This window comes from Mobula birostris, chromosome 2, assembly GCF_030028105.1.
Source record: "Mobula birostris isolate sMobBir1 chromosome 2, sMobBir1.hap1, whole genome shotgun sequence".
NCBI classification, from domain to species: Eukaryota; Metazoa; Chordata; class Chondrichthyes; order Myliobatiformes; family Myliobatidae; genus Mobula; species Mobula birostris.
The window spans coordinates 113019990-113037205 of NC_092371.1; the positions used below are offsets into that span (position 1 = coordinate 113019990).

The 17216-nt window shown below is 40.6% G+C and overlaps 1 protein-coding gene across 1 annotated transcript in view; it reads right to left on the bottom strand.

The window, feature by feature from the left end:
* slc22a16 (solute carrier family 22 member 16) overlaps window positions 1-17216 on the bottom strand; it is a 54255-nt gene that overhangs the window by 12214 nt on the left and 24825 nt on the right. The window contains exons 5-6 of the mRNA XM_072277612.1: window positions 11329-11456; window positions 3442-3551 (exon numbers count right to left, since the gene is read on the bottom strand). Coding sequence (XP_072133713.1) covers window positions 3442-3551; window positions 11329-11456 — 238 coding nt within the window. The remainder of the gene's footprint in view (window positions 1-3441; window positions 3552-11328; window positions 11457-17216) is intronic.

Consider the following 17216-nt stretch of genomic DNA (forward strand, 5'->3'; position numbering starts at 1 on the left):
GTTTCGCACCTTCATTAATCCCTTGGCTCGGTAGGGTTTTTGAGGCTTCATTAAAACTTGGTAAACTTCCTGAATCTTTTAATAGAGCGTCAATCTCTCTAATATTAAAGAAGGATAAAGATCCTGCTCAATGCGCATCTTATAGACCAATATCTTTATTAAATGTTGATTCTAAAGTTTTTTCTAAGTTATTAGCAAATAGATTAGAAAAAGTACTTCCTTTTAGTATTTCAGAAGACCAAACGGGTTTTATTAAAGGTCGTTACTCTTTTTATAACATTCGCACACTGTTAAATATTGTTTATACCCCCTCACAAAATGTTCCTGAGTGTGTTATCTCTTTAGATGCTGAGAAAGCTTTTGATAGAGTAGAATGGCCTTATTTATTTAAGGTGCTTGAAATGTTTAATTTTAGCTCGAAATTTATATCCTGGATTAAATTGTTATATCATTCTCCTGTGGCCTCGGTCCGTACTAACTCTTTAAGCTCACCTTTTTTCCCTCTTTTTCGAGGTACTCGACAAGGGTGTCCTCTTAGTCCTTTATTATTTGATATTGCCTTAGAACCTCTTGCAATTGCCATTCGAGAATCTCCAAATATTACTGGGATAACTCGGGGCTTAAAGTCCCATAAAATATCACTCTATGCTGATGACTTACTTTTATATATTTCTAATCCCCAAAAATCCATCCCTGCTGTTTTAGAGCTATTAGCACAATTTGGTCTTTTTTCAGGTTATAAATTAAATCTTAGTAAGAGTGAACTTTTCCCGATTAATAAACAACTTCCCTTATATCATAACTTTCCTTTTAAATTGATTAATAATTATTTTTCATATCTTGGGATTAAAATTACTTGTAAATACAAAGATTTATTTAAGATTAACTATTTACCCTTAATTGATCATATTATTCAACTTTCATCTAAATGGTTTCCTTTATATTTAACTTTGATTGGTTGTATTAATGCAGTTAAGATGTTTTTTTTGCCAAAATTTTTATATATATTTCAGGCATTACCAATTTTTGTTCCAAAATCTTTTTTTGATAAAGTTGACTCAAAAATTTCTTCATTTATTTGGCAAAATAAAAACCCGAGACTGGGTAAAATACATTTACAGAAAGCTAAGAGAGATGGAGGCTCAGCATTACCTAATTTTAGATTTTATTATTGGGCAATTATATTCGACATATGAAATTTTGGTTACTTGACCAGGATATACTATCCATTCCTAAATGGGTAGCATTGGAATTACAATCTGTTCAGGGCTATACACTTGGCTCTATTTTAGGTTCCTCTCTTCCTTTTGATTTGAAACGCCTTAAACAGGTGTCTAACCCGATAGTTAAATATACCTTACGTATTTGGTTTCAATTCAGAAAATTTTTTGATCATAACCAATTTGGGCTAGCGATTCCTATTTTAGGTAACATATTTTTTCCTCCCTCTTTTACGGATCGTGCTTTTCAAATTTGGAAGACTAAGGGTATTTCACAGTTTTTGGATTTATTTTTAGATGGTTCCCTTATGTCTTTTGAACAATTATCTAATAAATATAATTTATCGAGAATACATTTTTTTTTAAGATATCTTCAAGTTAGAAATTTCCTAAGTACCATACTTTCTTCCTTTCCAATGCTTCCTCCTACATATATTTTAGATACTATAATTAACCTTAATCCATGTCAGAAAGGTGCATCGGCTATTATTTATAATATTATTATGAAACTTAGGAAAGCTCCATTTGATAAGATTAGGTCAGATTGGGAACAAGAATTGGGATCTATTATTTCCGTGGATGACTGGGGGCAGATTTTACAATTAGTCAATACTTCCTCTATCTGTGCTAAACATTCCCTAATTCAATTTAAAGTTGTTCATAGAGCACATATGTCCAAAGATAAATTAGCTCGCTTTTATTCTCATATTAATCCTTTTTGTGATAGATGTCCGGGGCAGATAGCTTCTTTAACTCATATGTTTTGGTCTTGTCCTACTCTGGAAACTTTTTGGAGAGACATTTTTAATATTATTTCCAAGGTATTGAATATAGATATCTCTCCTCACCCTATTACTGCTATCTTTGGACTACCTAAAATTTCCAGTAATCTCTCTCCTTCAGCCCGTAGAATGATTGCATTTCTTACTTTAATGGCGAAAAGATGTATTTTACAACATTGGAAAGAGCTTAATGCTCCAACTACCTTTTTTTGGTTTTCTCAGACGATATAATGTTTGAATTTGGAGAAAATTAGAAGCAATCTTTATGACTCTTCATTTAAATTTGAACAGACCTGGAGATCTTTTATTCAATATTTTCATTTAATGTAATATATACCCTTCTTGTTTTTTTACTGTTTTTAATGGAGGTCGGGATTGAGGACGTGATTTTAAGTTTTTTAACTCTGTTTGGTTTCAAGTTAGCCCATTGCTTTGCTTTGCTTTTAGTTAGTTGCACGGTGGGTTTTTTTTTCCTTTTCTCTATTGATATATATAAAAATTAGTATACTGTTATGTTACCTTGGTATGTTATGTTTAAATTACATTGCTTGTATTATTTTTTTGTATTAATATCTCCTGTAATTTTATTATATTCTATCAGTGTATTAGTGCCTATATGGCTTACCTTTTTGTATACTTATTCAATAAAAAGATTTTAAAAAAAAGAGGGATATTAAATCAGCCATGGTGGAATGGCAGAGCAGAATTGATGGACCAAATGGCTTAATTCTGCTCCTATGTCTTATGGTCAAAAACATGGACATCAAGGAAAATGGTCTTAGGCTTATCTATCTTTCTCGTGAACAAATACCTTTCCACTATTAACTGTGCTTGAGATGATAAACATATAGAGTGTGCACCCTACTTTAAAAGCTTTAAGGAGAAATATGAATGTAATATTTGGAAGTGGAGGTTGATAGCTTCTTGGCTAGGCAGGACGTCAAAGGTTATGGGGGGGGGGGGCAGAATAATGGCATTGCCTCAAGGGGCTAAGTGGCCTGATTCTGCTCCCATGTCTTATGGTCTAATGATCTAATACAGAGTTAACCAGGGCCTTTAGAAATCCTTCTTTCAGTTAAGTCCTGATGAAGGATCTCGGCCCGAAACGTCGACTGTACCTCTTCCTATAGATGCTGCCTGGCCTGCTGCGTTCACCAGCAATTTTTGTGTGTATTGCTTGAAATTCCAGCATCTGCAGATTTCCTCGTGTTTGCGCTTCAGAAATATATGCCTGATTCTGCAGGAATGTCTTAATCTTTACCTGAAACCAAGTTATACAATCCTTATTCTATGAATGTTTTTCTTTTTATTGTGGGTTACCGGATTAACAAATCTTTGTTTGGTAGATTGTGTAATTTCATTCTGAACTCTTACAGTTTAACAGCTGAAAGCACAGTTACCACAGTTATAATTTATCATCACATATTTCTTCCTCTTACCGTATTATAGTAGGGTACAGTTCAGCAGTGTACAGGTAAATCAGTCCAAATGCTACAGCGATTGCAAACTTTCCAATCATGCTGAGAGTGATAGACAGAGCCTCAATGTCCTAGACAAATAGAAGAAAAAAATATTTATTCAGTGTCACTAATTTCAAACCTTATCACTTTGGCAGCTTCCTCACTGGGTTTAAAAGATCCAAAACTCTTCAGGCTATTAAATATGACAATAGGAACTGAACAAATTTTATAATATTATCTTGTACTTGATCTGCTATTAGGGAATAAGACAGTGCAGCTGACACAAGTTTGTTTAGGGGAGCACTTTTCACCTAGCGATCATATGCTATTAGTTTCGAAGTAAATATGCAAAAAGAAACATGTAGTCCACGGGTTGAGATTCTAAATTGGAGTGAGGCCTATTTTGATAGATCAGTAAGGACCTGGCAAGTGTGGATTGGGACAGGCTGTTTCCTGGTAAAGGTGTACTTGGTAAGTGGGAGGCCTTCAGGAGTGAGGTTTTGAGAGTACAAAGCTTGTATATGCCTGCCAGAATTAAAAGTAAAGATAACAGGTGTAGGGAGCCTTGGTTTTCAAGAGACATTGAGGCTTTGGTTTTAAAAAAAAGAGGTGCATAGTAGGTATAGGCAGGTGGGAACAAACAGGGTGCTTATGGAGTATAAGAAATGCAAGAGAACACTTAAGAAAGGAATTAGTGGGGCTAAAAGAAGGCATGAGTTTGCCCTAGCTGACAAGGTGAAGGAGAATCCTAAGGGATTCTACAGATATGTTAAAATCAAAAGGATTGCAAGGGACAAAACTGATCCTCTGGAAGATCAGAATGTTAATCCATAGAAACATAGAAAAATAGGTGCAGGAGTAGGCCATTCGGCCCTTCGAGCCTGCACCGCCATTTATTATGATCATGGCTGATCATCCAACTCAGAACCCTGCACCAGCCTCCCTCCATACCCCATGATCCCTTTAGCCACAAGGGCAATATCTAACTCCCTCTTAAATATAGCCAATGAACTGGCCTCAACTGTTTCCTGTGGCAGAGAATTCCACAGATTCACCACCCTCTGTGTGAAGAAGTTTTTCCTAATCTCGGTCCTAAAAGGCTTCCCCTTTATCCTCAAACTGTGACCCCTCGTTCTGGACTTCCCCAACATCGGGAACAATCTTCCTGCATCTAGCCTGTCCAATCCCTTTAGGATTTTATACATTTCAATCAGATCCCCCCTCAATCTTCTAAATTCCAACGAGTATAAGCCTAATTCATCCAGTCTTTCATCATATGAAAGTCCTGCCATCCCAGGAATCAATCTGGTGAACCTTCTTTGTACTCCCTCTATGGCAAGGATGTCTTTCCTCAGATTAGGGGACCAAAACTGCACACAATACTCCAGGTGTGGTCTCACCAAGGCCTTGTACAACTGCAGTAGTACCTCCCTGCTCCTGTACTCTTGCTATAAATGCCAGCATACCATTCGCCTTTTTCACCACCTGCTGTACCTGCATGCCCACTTTCAATGACTGGTGTATAATGACACCCAGGTCTCGTTGCACCTCCCCTTTTCCTAATCGACCACCATTCAGATAATAATCTGTTTTCCTATTTTTGCCACCAAAGTGGATAACATTTATCCACATTAAATTGCATCTGCCATGAATTTGCCCACTCACCTAACCTATCCAAGTCACCCTGCATCCTCTTAGCATCCTCCTCACAGCTAACACTGCCGCCCAGCTTCGTGTCATCTGCAAACTTGGAGATGCTGCATTTAATTCCCTCATCCAAGTCATTAATATATATTGTAAACAACTGCGGTCCCAGCACTGAGCCTTGCGGTACCCCACTAGTCACTCCCTGCCATTCTGAAAAGGTCCCATTTATTCCCACTCTTTGCTTCCTGTCTGCCAACCAATTCTCATCCACATCAATGCCTTACCCCCAATACCGTGTGCTTTAAGTTTGCACACTAATCTCCTGTGTGGGACCTTGTCAAAAGCCTTTTGAAAATCCAAATATACCACATCCACTGGTTCTCCCCTATCCACTCTACTAGTTACATCCTGAAAAAATTCTATGAGATTCGTCAGACATGATTTTCCTTTCACAAATCCATGCTGACTTTGTCCGATGATTTCGCCACTTTCCAAATGTGCTGTTATCACATCTTTGATAACTGACTCTAGCAGTTTCCCCACCACCGATGTTAGGCTAACCGGTCTATAATGCCCTGGTTCCTCTCTCCCTCCTTTTTTAAAAAGTGGGGTTACATTAGCCACCCTCCAATCCTCAGGAACTAGTCCAGAATCTAAACAGTTTTGAAAAGTTATCACTAATGCATCCACTATTTCTTGGGCTACTTCCTTAAGCACTCTGGGATGCAGACCATCTGGCCCTGGGGATTTATCTGCCTTTAATCCCTTCAATTTACCTAACACCACTTCCCTACTAACATGTATTTCCCTCAGTTCCTCCATCTCACTGGACCCTCTGTCCCCAACTATTTCCAGAAGATTATTTATGTCCTCCTTAGTGAAGACAGAACCAAAGTAATTATTCAATTGGTCTGCCATGTCCTTGCTCCCCATAATCAATTCACCTGTTTCTGTCTGTAGGGGACCTACATTTGTCTTAACCAATCTTTTTCTTTTCACATATCTATAAAAGCTTTTACAGTCAGTTTTTATGTTCCCTGCCAGTTTTCTCTCATAATCTTTTTTCCCCTTCCTAATTAAGCCCTTTGTCCTCCTCTGCTGAACTCTGAATTTCTCCCAGTCCTCAGGTGAGCCACTTTTTCTGGCTAATTTGTATGCTTCTTCTTTGGAATTGATACTATCCCTAATTTCCCTTGTCAGCCATGGGTGCACTACCTTCCTTGATTTATTCTTTTGCCAAACTGGGATGAACAATTGTTGTAGTTCATCCATGCGATCTTTAAATGCTTGCCATTGCATATCCACCGTCAACCCTTTAAGTGTCATTTGCCAGCCTATCTTAGCTAATTCATGTCTCATACCTTCAAAGTTACCCTTCTTTAAGTTCAGAACCTTTGTTTCTGAATTAACTATGTCACTCTCCATCTTAATGAAGAATTCCACCATATTATGGTCACTCTTACCCAAGGGGCCTCTCACGACAGGATTGCTAATTAACCCTTCCTCATTGCTCAATACCCAGTATAGAATAGCCTGCTCTCTAGTTGGTTCCTCGACATGTTGGTTCAAAAAACCATCCCGCATGCATTCCAAGAAATCCTCTTCCTCAGCACCCTTAACAATTTGGTTCACCCAATCTACGTGTAGATTGAAGTCACCCATTATAACTGCTGTTCCTTTATTGCACTCATTTCTAATTTCCTGTTTAATACCATCCCCAACCTCACTACTACTGTTAGGTGGCCTGTACACAACTCCCACCAGCGTTTTCACCCCCTTAGTGCTATGCAGCTCTACCCATATCGATTCCACATCCTCCCGGCTTATGTCCTTCCTTTCTATTGCGTTAATCTCCTCTCTAACGAGCAATGCCACCCCACCTCCTTTTCTTTCAAGTCTATCCCTCCTGAATATTGAATATCTCTGAATGTTGAGCTCCCATCCTTGGTCACCCTGGAGACATGTCTCCGTGATCCCAACTATATCATATTCATTAATAACAATCTGCACTTTTAATTCATCCACCTTGTTACAAATGGTCCTTGCATTGACACACAAAGCCTTCAGGCGCACTTTTACAACTCTCCTAGCCCTTATACAATTATGTTGAAAAGTGGCCCTTTTTGATGCTTGCCCTGGATTTGTCGGCCTGCCACTTTTACTTTTCACCTTACTACTTTTTGCTTCTACCCTCATTTTACACCCCTCCGTCTCTCTGCACTGGTTCCCATCCCCCTGTTGTGAACTAACCTCCTCTCGCCTAGCCTCTTTAATTTGATTCCCACCCACCAACCATTCTAGTTTAAAGTCACCTCAGTAGCCTTCGCTAACCTCCCTGTGTGAAGCCATAAGAGACGGAGGAAATCTTAAATTTTTTTTGCATTTGTATTTACTCAGGAGATGGACACAGAGTCTACAAAAGAGAGACAAAACAGCAGCAACTTCATTGACTCTATACAGATTATAGAGCAGGAGGTGTGTACTGTCCTGAGGTAAATTAGGGTAGATAAATTCTCAGGGCCTAACAGGGTGTTCCCTCAGACCCTGTGGAAAGCAAGTGAAGAAATTGCCAGGGCCCTAGCAGAGATATTTAAATCATCATTAGCAATAGGTGAGGTACTGGAGGATTGGAGAATAGCCAATGTTGTTCTGCTGTTTAAGAAAGGCTCTAAAAATAAACCGGGAAATTATAAACCGGTGAGCCTGACATCAGTGGGAAAGTTATTGGATGGTGTTCTGAGGGACCTGATATATACAGTACGTATTAGGATACACACAGACTGATTAAAAACAGTCAGCATGGCTTCATGCGTGATAGGTCATGTCTAACCAATCTTAGAGTTTTTCGAGTAAGTTACCAGGAAAGTTGATGAAGGCAAGGCAGTGGATGCTGTCTATGCGGTCTTTAGTAAGGCATTTGCCAAGGTCCCACATGGGAGGTTGGTAAAGAAGGTTCAGTCACTCGGATTAGACATCGGCTCTGTGGGAGAAGCCAGAGAGTGGTAGTAGAGGGTTGTCTCTCTGACTGGAGGCCTGTGACTAGTGGTGTGCTGCAGAGATCGGTGCTGGGTCTGCTGACATTTGTCATCTATATTAACAATCTGTATGATAATGTGGTTTTTTAAAATTAAGTACAATCATGAACAATAGCCAGATCAGAAATACTGATCAAGTCAACTAGTTCCCAAAGAGAACTCTGATGGGCCAATCAGATGGTTCACTGCTGCTCAGCGATAGAACACAAAAGAATCATATGTACAATTAAGAAACATTAAAAAATAGTAGAAATACTGGAGTCATGATATAAACACCGAGTTCCCTAAATGCATTACCTCACATTTTTAAGGACAGAATTATTAATTACAGCCCCTGTACTTAAGCTAAAATCATTAGTATCTGCCACAAAAAGGATGAGATCTAGTACTGGGCCCTGTTGACTTCCACAGTGCATAAACCTCCAGTCACTCAAACTCCTGTTGGCTATTGTCTTCTCCCATGGAGCCAATATTTAGAACGTAGAAAATAGAACATTACAGCATATTATAGGCCATCCGGCCCATGATTTTGTGCTGACCTTTTAACCTACTTTAAGATCAATCTTAAACCCTCCTGCATAGCCTTTCATTTTCTATCATCCATGTGCCCACCTACGAGTCTTTTAAATGCCTCTACCATCACCCCTGGCAGGGCATTCCACACACTCACCGCTCTCTGTGTATTTCTGACATCCACCCTTTACTTTCCTACAATTACCTCAAAACTGTGCCTCAGTGTATTAGCCCTCCCCCCCCTGGAAAAGTCTGGGCTATCCACTTGATCGATGCCTCTTATCTTCTCGTACACCTCTATCAAGTCACCGCTCATCCTCCTCTGCTCCAAAGAGAAAAGCCCTATTTTGCTCAACTTTTCCTCATAAAATATGCCCTCTAGTCCAGGCAGCATTCTGATAAATCTCCGCTGTACCCACTCCTTCTTATAATGAAGTGACCTGAAATGAACACATGTCCCAAGTGTGATCTAACCAGGGTTTTTAGAGCTGCTACATTACCTCATGGCTCATGAAGTCAATCCCCTTACTAATGAAGGCCAACACACCATATGCTTTCTTAACAACCCCATCAATTTTCATGGCATATTTGAGGGATCTAGTCTCCATGATCCCTCCGTTCCTCCACACTGCTAAGAATCCTGCCATTAACCCTTTATTCTGTCTTCAAATCCAACCTTTCAACATGAATTGGTTCTCTTTTCCAGGGTGAACTCCATCTACTAATTAGGCCAGATCTGCACACTGTCAATGTCCCACTACAGCCTACAACAACCCTCCACACTGTCCACAACTCTACTAACCTTCGTGTCATCATTGTCCCTGTACCTAAGAAAACCAAGGTAGCATGCCTGACCGATTGGTGCCCTGTCGCACTCACCTCCATTATAAGCAAATACTTTGAGATGCTGGTTAAAGACTACATCTGCAGCATGCTACCACCCACACTGGACTCCCTACAATTCACTTACTGACGGAACCTGTCTACCGATGACGCCATAGCCACTGCACTACACACCGTCCTCACTCACCTGGAGACGAGGGATGCACATGTTTGAATGCTGTACCTGGACTACAGTTCAGCATTCAACACCATAATTTCCTCCAGACTTGACAGGAAGCTTAGAGACCTCGGCCTACACCCCATCTTGTGCAGCTGTATCCTAGACTTCCTATCAGATCGCTGATAGGTGGTAAGGATGGGCTCCCCGACTTCTGCCCCTCTGAACCTCAACACAGGGTGCCCCCCAGGGTTGTGTTCTGAGTCCCCTTCTCTACTTCCTTTACACACACAACTGTACTGCCACACACAGCTCCAATCTGCTGATCAAATTCACAGATGACACGACTTTGATTAGCCTTATTTCTAGTGGCCAGGAGGCAAGCCAAAGCCTTGGGTCTGCAAGTCCTCCAGGGTAGTCTAAGGCCCGTTGTCTGTATGTCCAAATTCAAATCGAGCCCACTGGGCAGAAGAAGACAGTCTGCTTGGGATTTAGAGGACTGTGTATGTGCATGGGTGGTGGGAAGAATGAAGTGCCTTTTGTCGTGGTTATTTTGGTGCTTCATATGTTCTGCTTTGTTGTGTTCTTTGTTGTACTGGCCAGCATTCAGGGCATGCTATGTTGGTACTGGAATGTGTGGCAATACTGGTGGGCTGCCTCTAGTGGTTGTTGGTTGTTAATAAAAATGGCACATTTCACTGTATGTTTCAATGTACAAGTGATACATAAACTTGAATCCTGAAATCCTATCGTAACATCCCTTTGTTTACCATTGCAAATAGACTATTTACTGCATATTCTATCTATCTTCCCCATTTAAAAAGCAGTAAGATAAAGTACTCTCTAAAGGTCTTAGGTACATTTTTTTAATATATTTTTGTAAATGAGAGACAGAAGATCTGCTGATCACCAAACAACAAGCCTCAAACTCTGGACTCACTGGTGATGGGATAATTTTGCACACCAAAATAATTTAATGTATTGCACTGTACTGCTGCTGAAAGAGAAAACAAATTCTCTGACATTTGTGAGTGACGATAAACCTGATTTGATATGGGTCTCTATTGTGTACTGGAAGTGAGAAAGGGAACGAAACAGGAAGCAGAAGAGAGACATTCTGTAATGATCAATGAACCAAATGCTTGGAATCAAATGACCATGTCTGGTGTCTCAGGACTAGGTGTGTCTACACCCACGCCACTGTCCCTACCTTGCCCCTGGTACTCTTTCTCTCCCACCTGTCTCAGGCCCCTCTCAGTGCTCCACCTTCACCATTCCAACATCCTTTGCTCCCGCCAGATTTACAAATTCGCTCTCCGCTCCACATTGACAAATACAGTACATGTCGACCTTCACTAATCCGGCACCACTGGGACCTGAGGAGCGCCGGATTAGTGAAAATACCGAATTACAGAAGGATCACATTAAGCATAATCAGTGTTGGATTATCGAAGGAACCGGATTACAGGTAGTCAGATTAGTGAAGGTCAACCTGTACTGTGCAAAAGTCTTAGGTACTCTAGGTATACATGTGTGCATAAGATGTTTGCACAGTATTGTAGAGAATTTTGTACATAAAACTTACTCAAAATTGATCTATCATTAATTTTAGGTTAATAAAAAAAAAAGACACATTTCAAATCCAGAGTCGCTTTCGAGGTTGAGTGTTACCTGAGGAATGACCATGCTGAGAATACAGGTAATGCCAGTCAGGAAGAGGGATGGTGCCAATGTATTTCTTCTTCCCAGTCTGTCCATCACAATACAGGCAACAATATAGGAAGGAATTTCCACTGCACCTATTAATGGAACAGTGTTTTAAATAGAGCATTAGACACATAAATACAAGATAGTTAAAAATAGAAATTGCTCAGAATGCTGCCCTAACTTCACTTCAAAAGACAAATTTTCCTTCCTCCCACCCCGCCCCCCCGCATCTTGATCTGCCACTTCCACAGGTACATGACACTCTGAGATAGATTGTTCATTGTGGGAAGACTCAGGACCCTATAGAACACTGAGGGAATCACAAGCACATACCCATGTCAAGTGATTGCTTAGTTTTAAAATATTTAGTTATATTAATTCATCAGCTATGTTCAAGTACATATTTTACTGCTAAAATATATTTGGGTATTAAGGATAAAAAGTAATTTGTTATATGCTAAAAGAAATAATTCTTGTGTATACCTGTGTACTTTTTAAAGTTCTCAAGGTAGCTGTAAAGTTAAAATGTGATACTGATTAAGGATATACATCAGTTCTGGAACAGTTATTACCTCTCAACCAAAGGGAATAACTTCACTCAACTTCACTTGCCCCATCATTGAAATGTTCCCTCAACCAATGGGCTCACTTTTAAGGATGCTTCACATCATGTTCTCGATAGTTATTGCTTGTTTTATTTATTAATCTATTGATTTATTCATTCATTCTTTTTGTAATTGCACAGTCTGTTGAGTTTTGCACACTGGTCTTCCATTATGGTTATTGGATTTATTAAGTATTCCCACAAGAAAATTAATTTTAGGGCTGTATATGGTGAAATATATGTACCTTGATAATAAATTTACTTTGACCAAGATGTAAGCAACCTTCTTTACACACGTTGTCTCATAAGCTACATATTTCAATTAAGGACCTACAGTAATGGATGAACTGAAGGAAATTTATATTAGGCAGGAAATAGTGTTGGATAGACTGTTGGGTCTGAAGGCTGATAAGTCCCCGGGATCTTGATGGTCTGCATCCCAGGGTACTTAAGGAGGTGGCTTTAGAAATCGTGGACACATTGGTAATCATTTTCCAATGTTCTATAGATTCAGGATCAGTTCCTGTGGATTGGAGGGTGGCTAATGTTGTCCCACTTTTCAAGAAAGGAGGGAGAGAGAAAACAGGGAATTATAGACTGGTTAGCCTGACGTCAGTGGTGGGAAAGATGCTGGAGTCAATTATAAAAGATGAAATTACTACACATTTGGATGGCAGTAACAGGATAGGTCCGAGTCAGCATGGATTTATGAAGGGGAAATCGTGCTTGACTAATCTTCTGGAATTTTTTGAGAATGTAACCATGAAAATGGACAAGGGAGAGCCAGTGGATGTAGTGTACCTGGACTTCCAGAAAGCCTTTGATTAAGTCCCACATAGGAGATTAGTGGGCAAAATTAGGGCACATGGTATTGGGGGCAGAGTACTGACATGGAGTGAAAATTGGCTGGCTGACAGGAAACAAAGAGTAGCAATTAACGACTCCCTTTCGGAACGGCAGGCAGTGACCAGTGGAGTACCGCAGGGTTCAGTGCTGGGACCGCAGCTGTTTACAATATACATTAATGATTTAGATGAAGGGATTAAAAGTAACATTAGCAAATTTGCAGATGACACAAAGCTGGGTGGCAGTGTGAAATGTGAGGAGGATGTTATGAGAATACAGGGTGACTTGGACGGGCTGGGTGAGTGGGCGGATGCATGGCAGATGCAGCTTAATGTGGATAAATGTGAGGTTATCCACTTTGGTGGTAAGAACAGGAAGGCAGATTATCTAAATGGAGTCAAGTTAGGAAAAGGGGAAGTGCAATGAGATCTAAGTGTCCTTGTTCCTCAGTCATTGAAAGCAAGCATGCAGGTACAGCAGGCAGTGAAAAAAGCTAATGGCATGCTGGCCTTCATAACAAGGGGAATTGAGTATAGGAGCAAAGAGGTCCTTCTGCAGCTGTACAGGGCCCTGGTGAGACCACACCTGGAGTACTGTGTGCAGTTTTGGTCTCCAAATTTGAGGAAGGACATTCTTGCTATTGAGGGAGTACAGCGTAGGTTCACAAGGTTAATTCCCGGGATGGCGGGACTGTCATGTGTCGAAAGATTGGAGTGACTGGGCTTGTATACACTGGAATTTAGAAGGATGAGAGGGGATCTGATTGAAACATATAAGATTATTAAGGGATTGGACACGCTGGAGGCAGGAAGCATGTTCCCATTGATGGGTGAGTTCAGAACTAGAGGCCAAAGGATAAGGGGTAGGCCATTTAGAACGGAGTTGAGGAAAAACTTTTTCCACCCAGAGAGTGGTGGATATGTGGAATGCTCTGCCCCAGAAGGCTGTGGAGGCCAAGTCTCTGGATGTTTTCAAGAAAGAGATGGATAGAGCTCTTAAAGATAGCGGTATCAAAGGTTATGGGGATAAGGCAGGAACTGGATACTGATAGTGGATGATCAGCCATGATCACAGTGAATGGCGGTGCTGGCTCGAAGGGCCGAATGGCTTACTCCTGCACCTATTGTCTATTGTCTATATTGTCTATTTTGTTGAAGGCATCTTGATTGCTTAAGTAGGCAAGGACATTCTAATCATATCACATTTGTAAGAAATGCATGCAATGGAAGAGAATATTGTTGCATATTCCTCTAAATATTTTCAGAACTAAGTCTGAATTACAAATCTGTACTAATTGTTTTTTTCAAGGTTGTATTGATTCCACGGTCGGAGCTCAGTGCCTTGTTTACTTTGTGCATTCATAAACATTCAAACTACTTTTCTGAAACTAAACTTTCCAGGGAATGTTTCCATCTATAAGAAGAGTTTCCACAGGCTGGAAAAGAAAGGAAAGTTTTATAGTTTTATAGTCAGGAACCTGACCTCAGAGCAATTTTCAACAAGGGCCTGATTTATATTTATTTCTGTTTTGGATTGGAGTTGCCAGTGTTTATTCTTTGCTGGAAAAGGTGGAAAATGGTATGCAGACATTAAAAGGGCACACTGATAACTAAGATGAAGAAGAGAAAGGACATATGCTGAAGAAAGAGAGTATGTATGTCATTTTCTGAAGTATATTCTATCATCAACAAATCCTGCATTCCCTCTCCCCACAATTGTCAGCTTCCTATGGGTCATCATGGAGCTGAATCCAAATTGACCAACCACATAAATACTATCACTAAAAGAGTTACTCAATAGCTAAATACTCTATAATGGGAGACTCTCCCCCTGACTCTCAAAGCCAGGTACCAGGTATAAGTCAGGAGCATTATGAAATACCCTCCTTTTGTTTCGATGAGTGCAACGATAACTCTCCAAACGCTCAACACCATTCAAGACAAAGGAGTTCATTCAACTGATACCACAAACTAAATGTTGGACTCAGCAGGAAAGGCAGCATCTATGGAAAGGAATAAACTGTCAACATTTTGGGCCGAGTCCCTTCATCAGGACTGGAAAGGAAGGGAAAACAATGTGGAGGAGGGTGGAGGGAAAGGAGTACATGAAGCCAGTTGAGGGAGAAGGTGAGTGGATAGGTGTGGTATGGGGGATGAAGTGAGAAGCAACCAAGTGAACTTGAGGGCAGGATGGAAGCTGTCGTTAAAGTTGATGAAATTGACAAACTCCAATGAAGTCATCAACGTGGCGCCAAAAGACTTGCGGACATTATCAATGAAGGATCATTCAACTGGTACCTCATCCACCATAGTAAACATTCGTACCAGCACACACTGGCTCTTGTGTCTGCCATTTACAACTGCACCCTCACCCAACAAGCCTGCTACTTCTACCACCAAGAACAAGGCCAACGTGCATGGGACATGACTAACTGCTGGGCATCCTCTGGAAGAATATTAATGGTTATTCATTGCTGCTGGGACTTCCTACACAACAACATCTGTGGAAGGACTGCAGTGGGGAAAAGTGGCAAAGGCAATTAGGGTTGGGCAATCAATGCTGGCCTTGCCAGCAAATCCAGGTCATAAAAATTAATAGTTAAAAGAAAGTCCTCGGAAGGGCTTGGCAGAAGAGGTCCATGAAAGGGGTGCTTTCTCAGAAATATGCAGATTATTTTGAGTTAGTTGCTGTTTAGTACATATAATGCCAGTTGCTCAAACAACCTGAATTAATAAAAAGAAACCCCTCACTTCAGCAATTGTATCAAAGTAAAGCCAGCCAACCCTGCTGCATATCATTCATTTGTTCGTTATGTGCTGTGTTGTATGACATGGGTGATCACGGTATTTCCATGACCAAGACTGTTCTTGGCAAATTTTTCTAGAGAAGTGGTTTGCCATTGCCTTCTTCTAGGCAGTGCCTTTACAAGACAGGTGACCTCAGCCGTTATCAATCCTCTTCAGAGATTGTCTGCCTGGCATCAGTGGTCACATAACCAGGTCTTGTGATATGTACCAACTGCTCATACGACCATCCACCACCTGCTCCCATGGCTTCACGTGACCCTGATTGGGGTTGGGGGGAGGTGGTTAAGCAGGTGCTACACTTTGCCCAAGGGTGACCTGCAGGCTAGCAGAGGGAAGGAGTGCCTTACAAGTCCTTTGATAGAGACGTATCTCCACCCCGCCACCCCCATCAAGTGGAAAGGGAAAATAATTTTGGCTGCTGAAGCAGGGATGAGCACATGGCTTGACCAGCCACTGAAGTCAACCAATTTTGCTTAATTTACTGCTTTCTATTTATCCAGAAATATCTGACTTTTGTCTTCTACCCACATGATTGACCAATATAATTTCTGATGATCTTATGCTTACTAAGTATATCCATTGCTACATCTTCCCTTCTGAAGGCTGGCCAGATCTTGAGTTCAACATCAATCTTCAGCCAAGCTCAACTCCCTTAATCATAAGTTCCTTTCATCGTTACTCTTTGACTAAAGGTCACCCTGCAAGCAAGCAGTACAGGTAACCAACACGCCGAATGTTATTCAACATGATACAGGAATGCCATATCAGACCAGCTCCAGCATGGCCTCCGTGTTAGATAGACCCAGTGAAGACACTCTCACCACCAAGTCAGAATGTTACAAATTCAGGCCCTCTCTAAGACAAACCAGGTTGACATACATGAATTACAGTGAAAGTCGTGAACTATTAAATATGATATCTTTCAGGTGAGATATTAAACCGATTAAATATTCGGGTGTGTGCAAACAGTGATTAAAGAAAGTGGCCACAGGATGCAATATAGGCTCAGGAAGAGGCAGCAGAAGATAGTAATTTCTTTTCCAGATGTTTGAAGTAGAGAATTACCCTTCTGAGCCACCCATCACCAAACCCTCCTACCTGGGATACTAATAAGACTTTACACCTTTTTGATATAAGGTATCATTTCAAAGTTTGCATGTGACATAAATTCAGAAATTCAACAGATTTGCCAGTTAGGAGGAAAGTTAGGATCAGCTCATTAGCAAAACAATGGGAAGTGGTGTGACCATTAATATCAAGCAGCAGTTGTTTTCCTTTATTTTAGTTGGATTTTTCAGGACCGTTTGGCTCCAGATGTCACTTAGTTAGAAATACTGAATCCCAGTGTTATGGAGGCACTGATTACCCATGGCATAACTTTTGATCAAGTTTAGTACCAGGGAACCCAAGTAAAATTGAAGTCAAAGGGAATCTGGGGGAAAACTCTTCACCAACACAAAGCAAGATGGCTATGAATATGTAAACACGAGGAATTCTGCAGATGTTGAAAATTCAAGCAACACACATCAAAGTTGTTGGTGAACATAGCAGGCCAGGCAGCATCTCTAGGAAGAGGTACAGTCGACGTTTCGGGC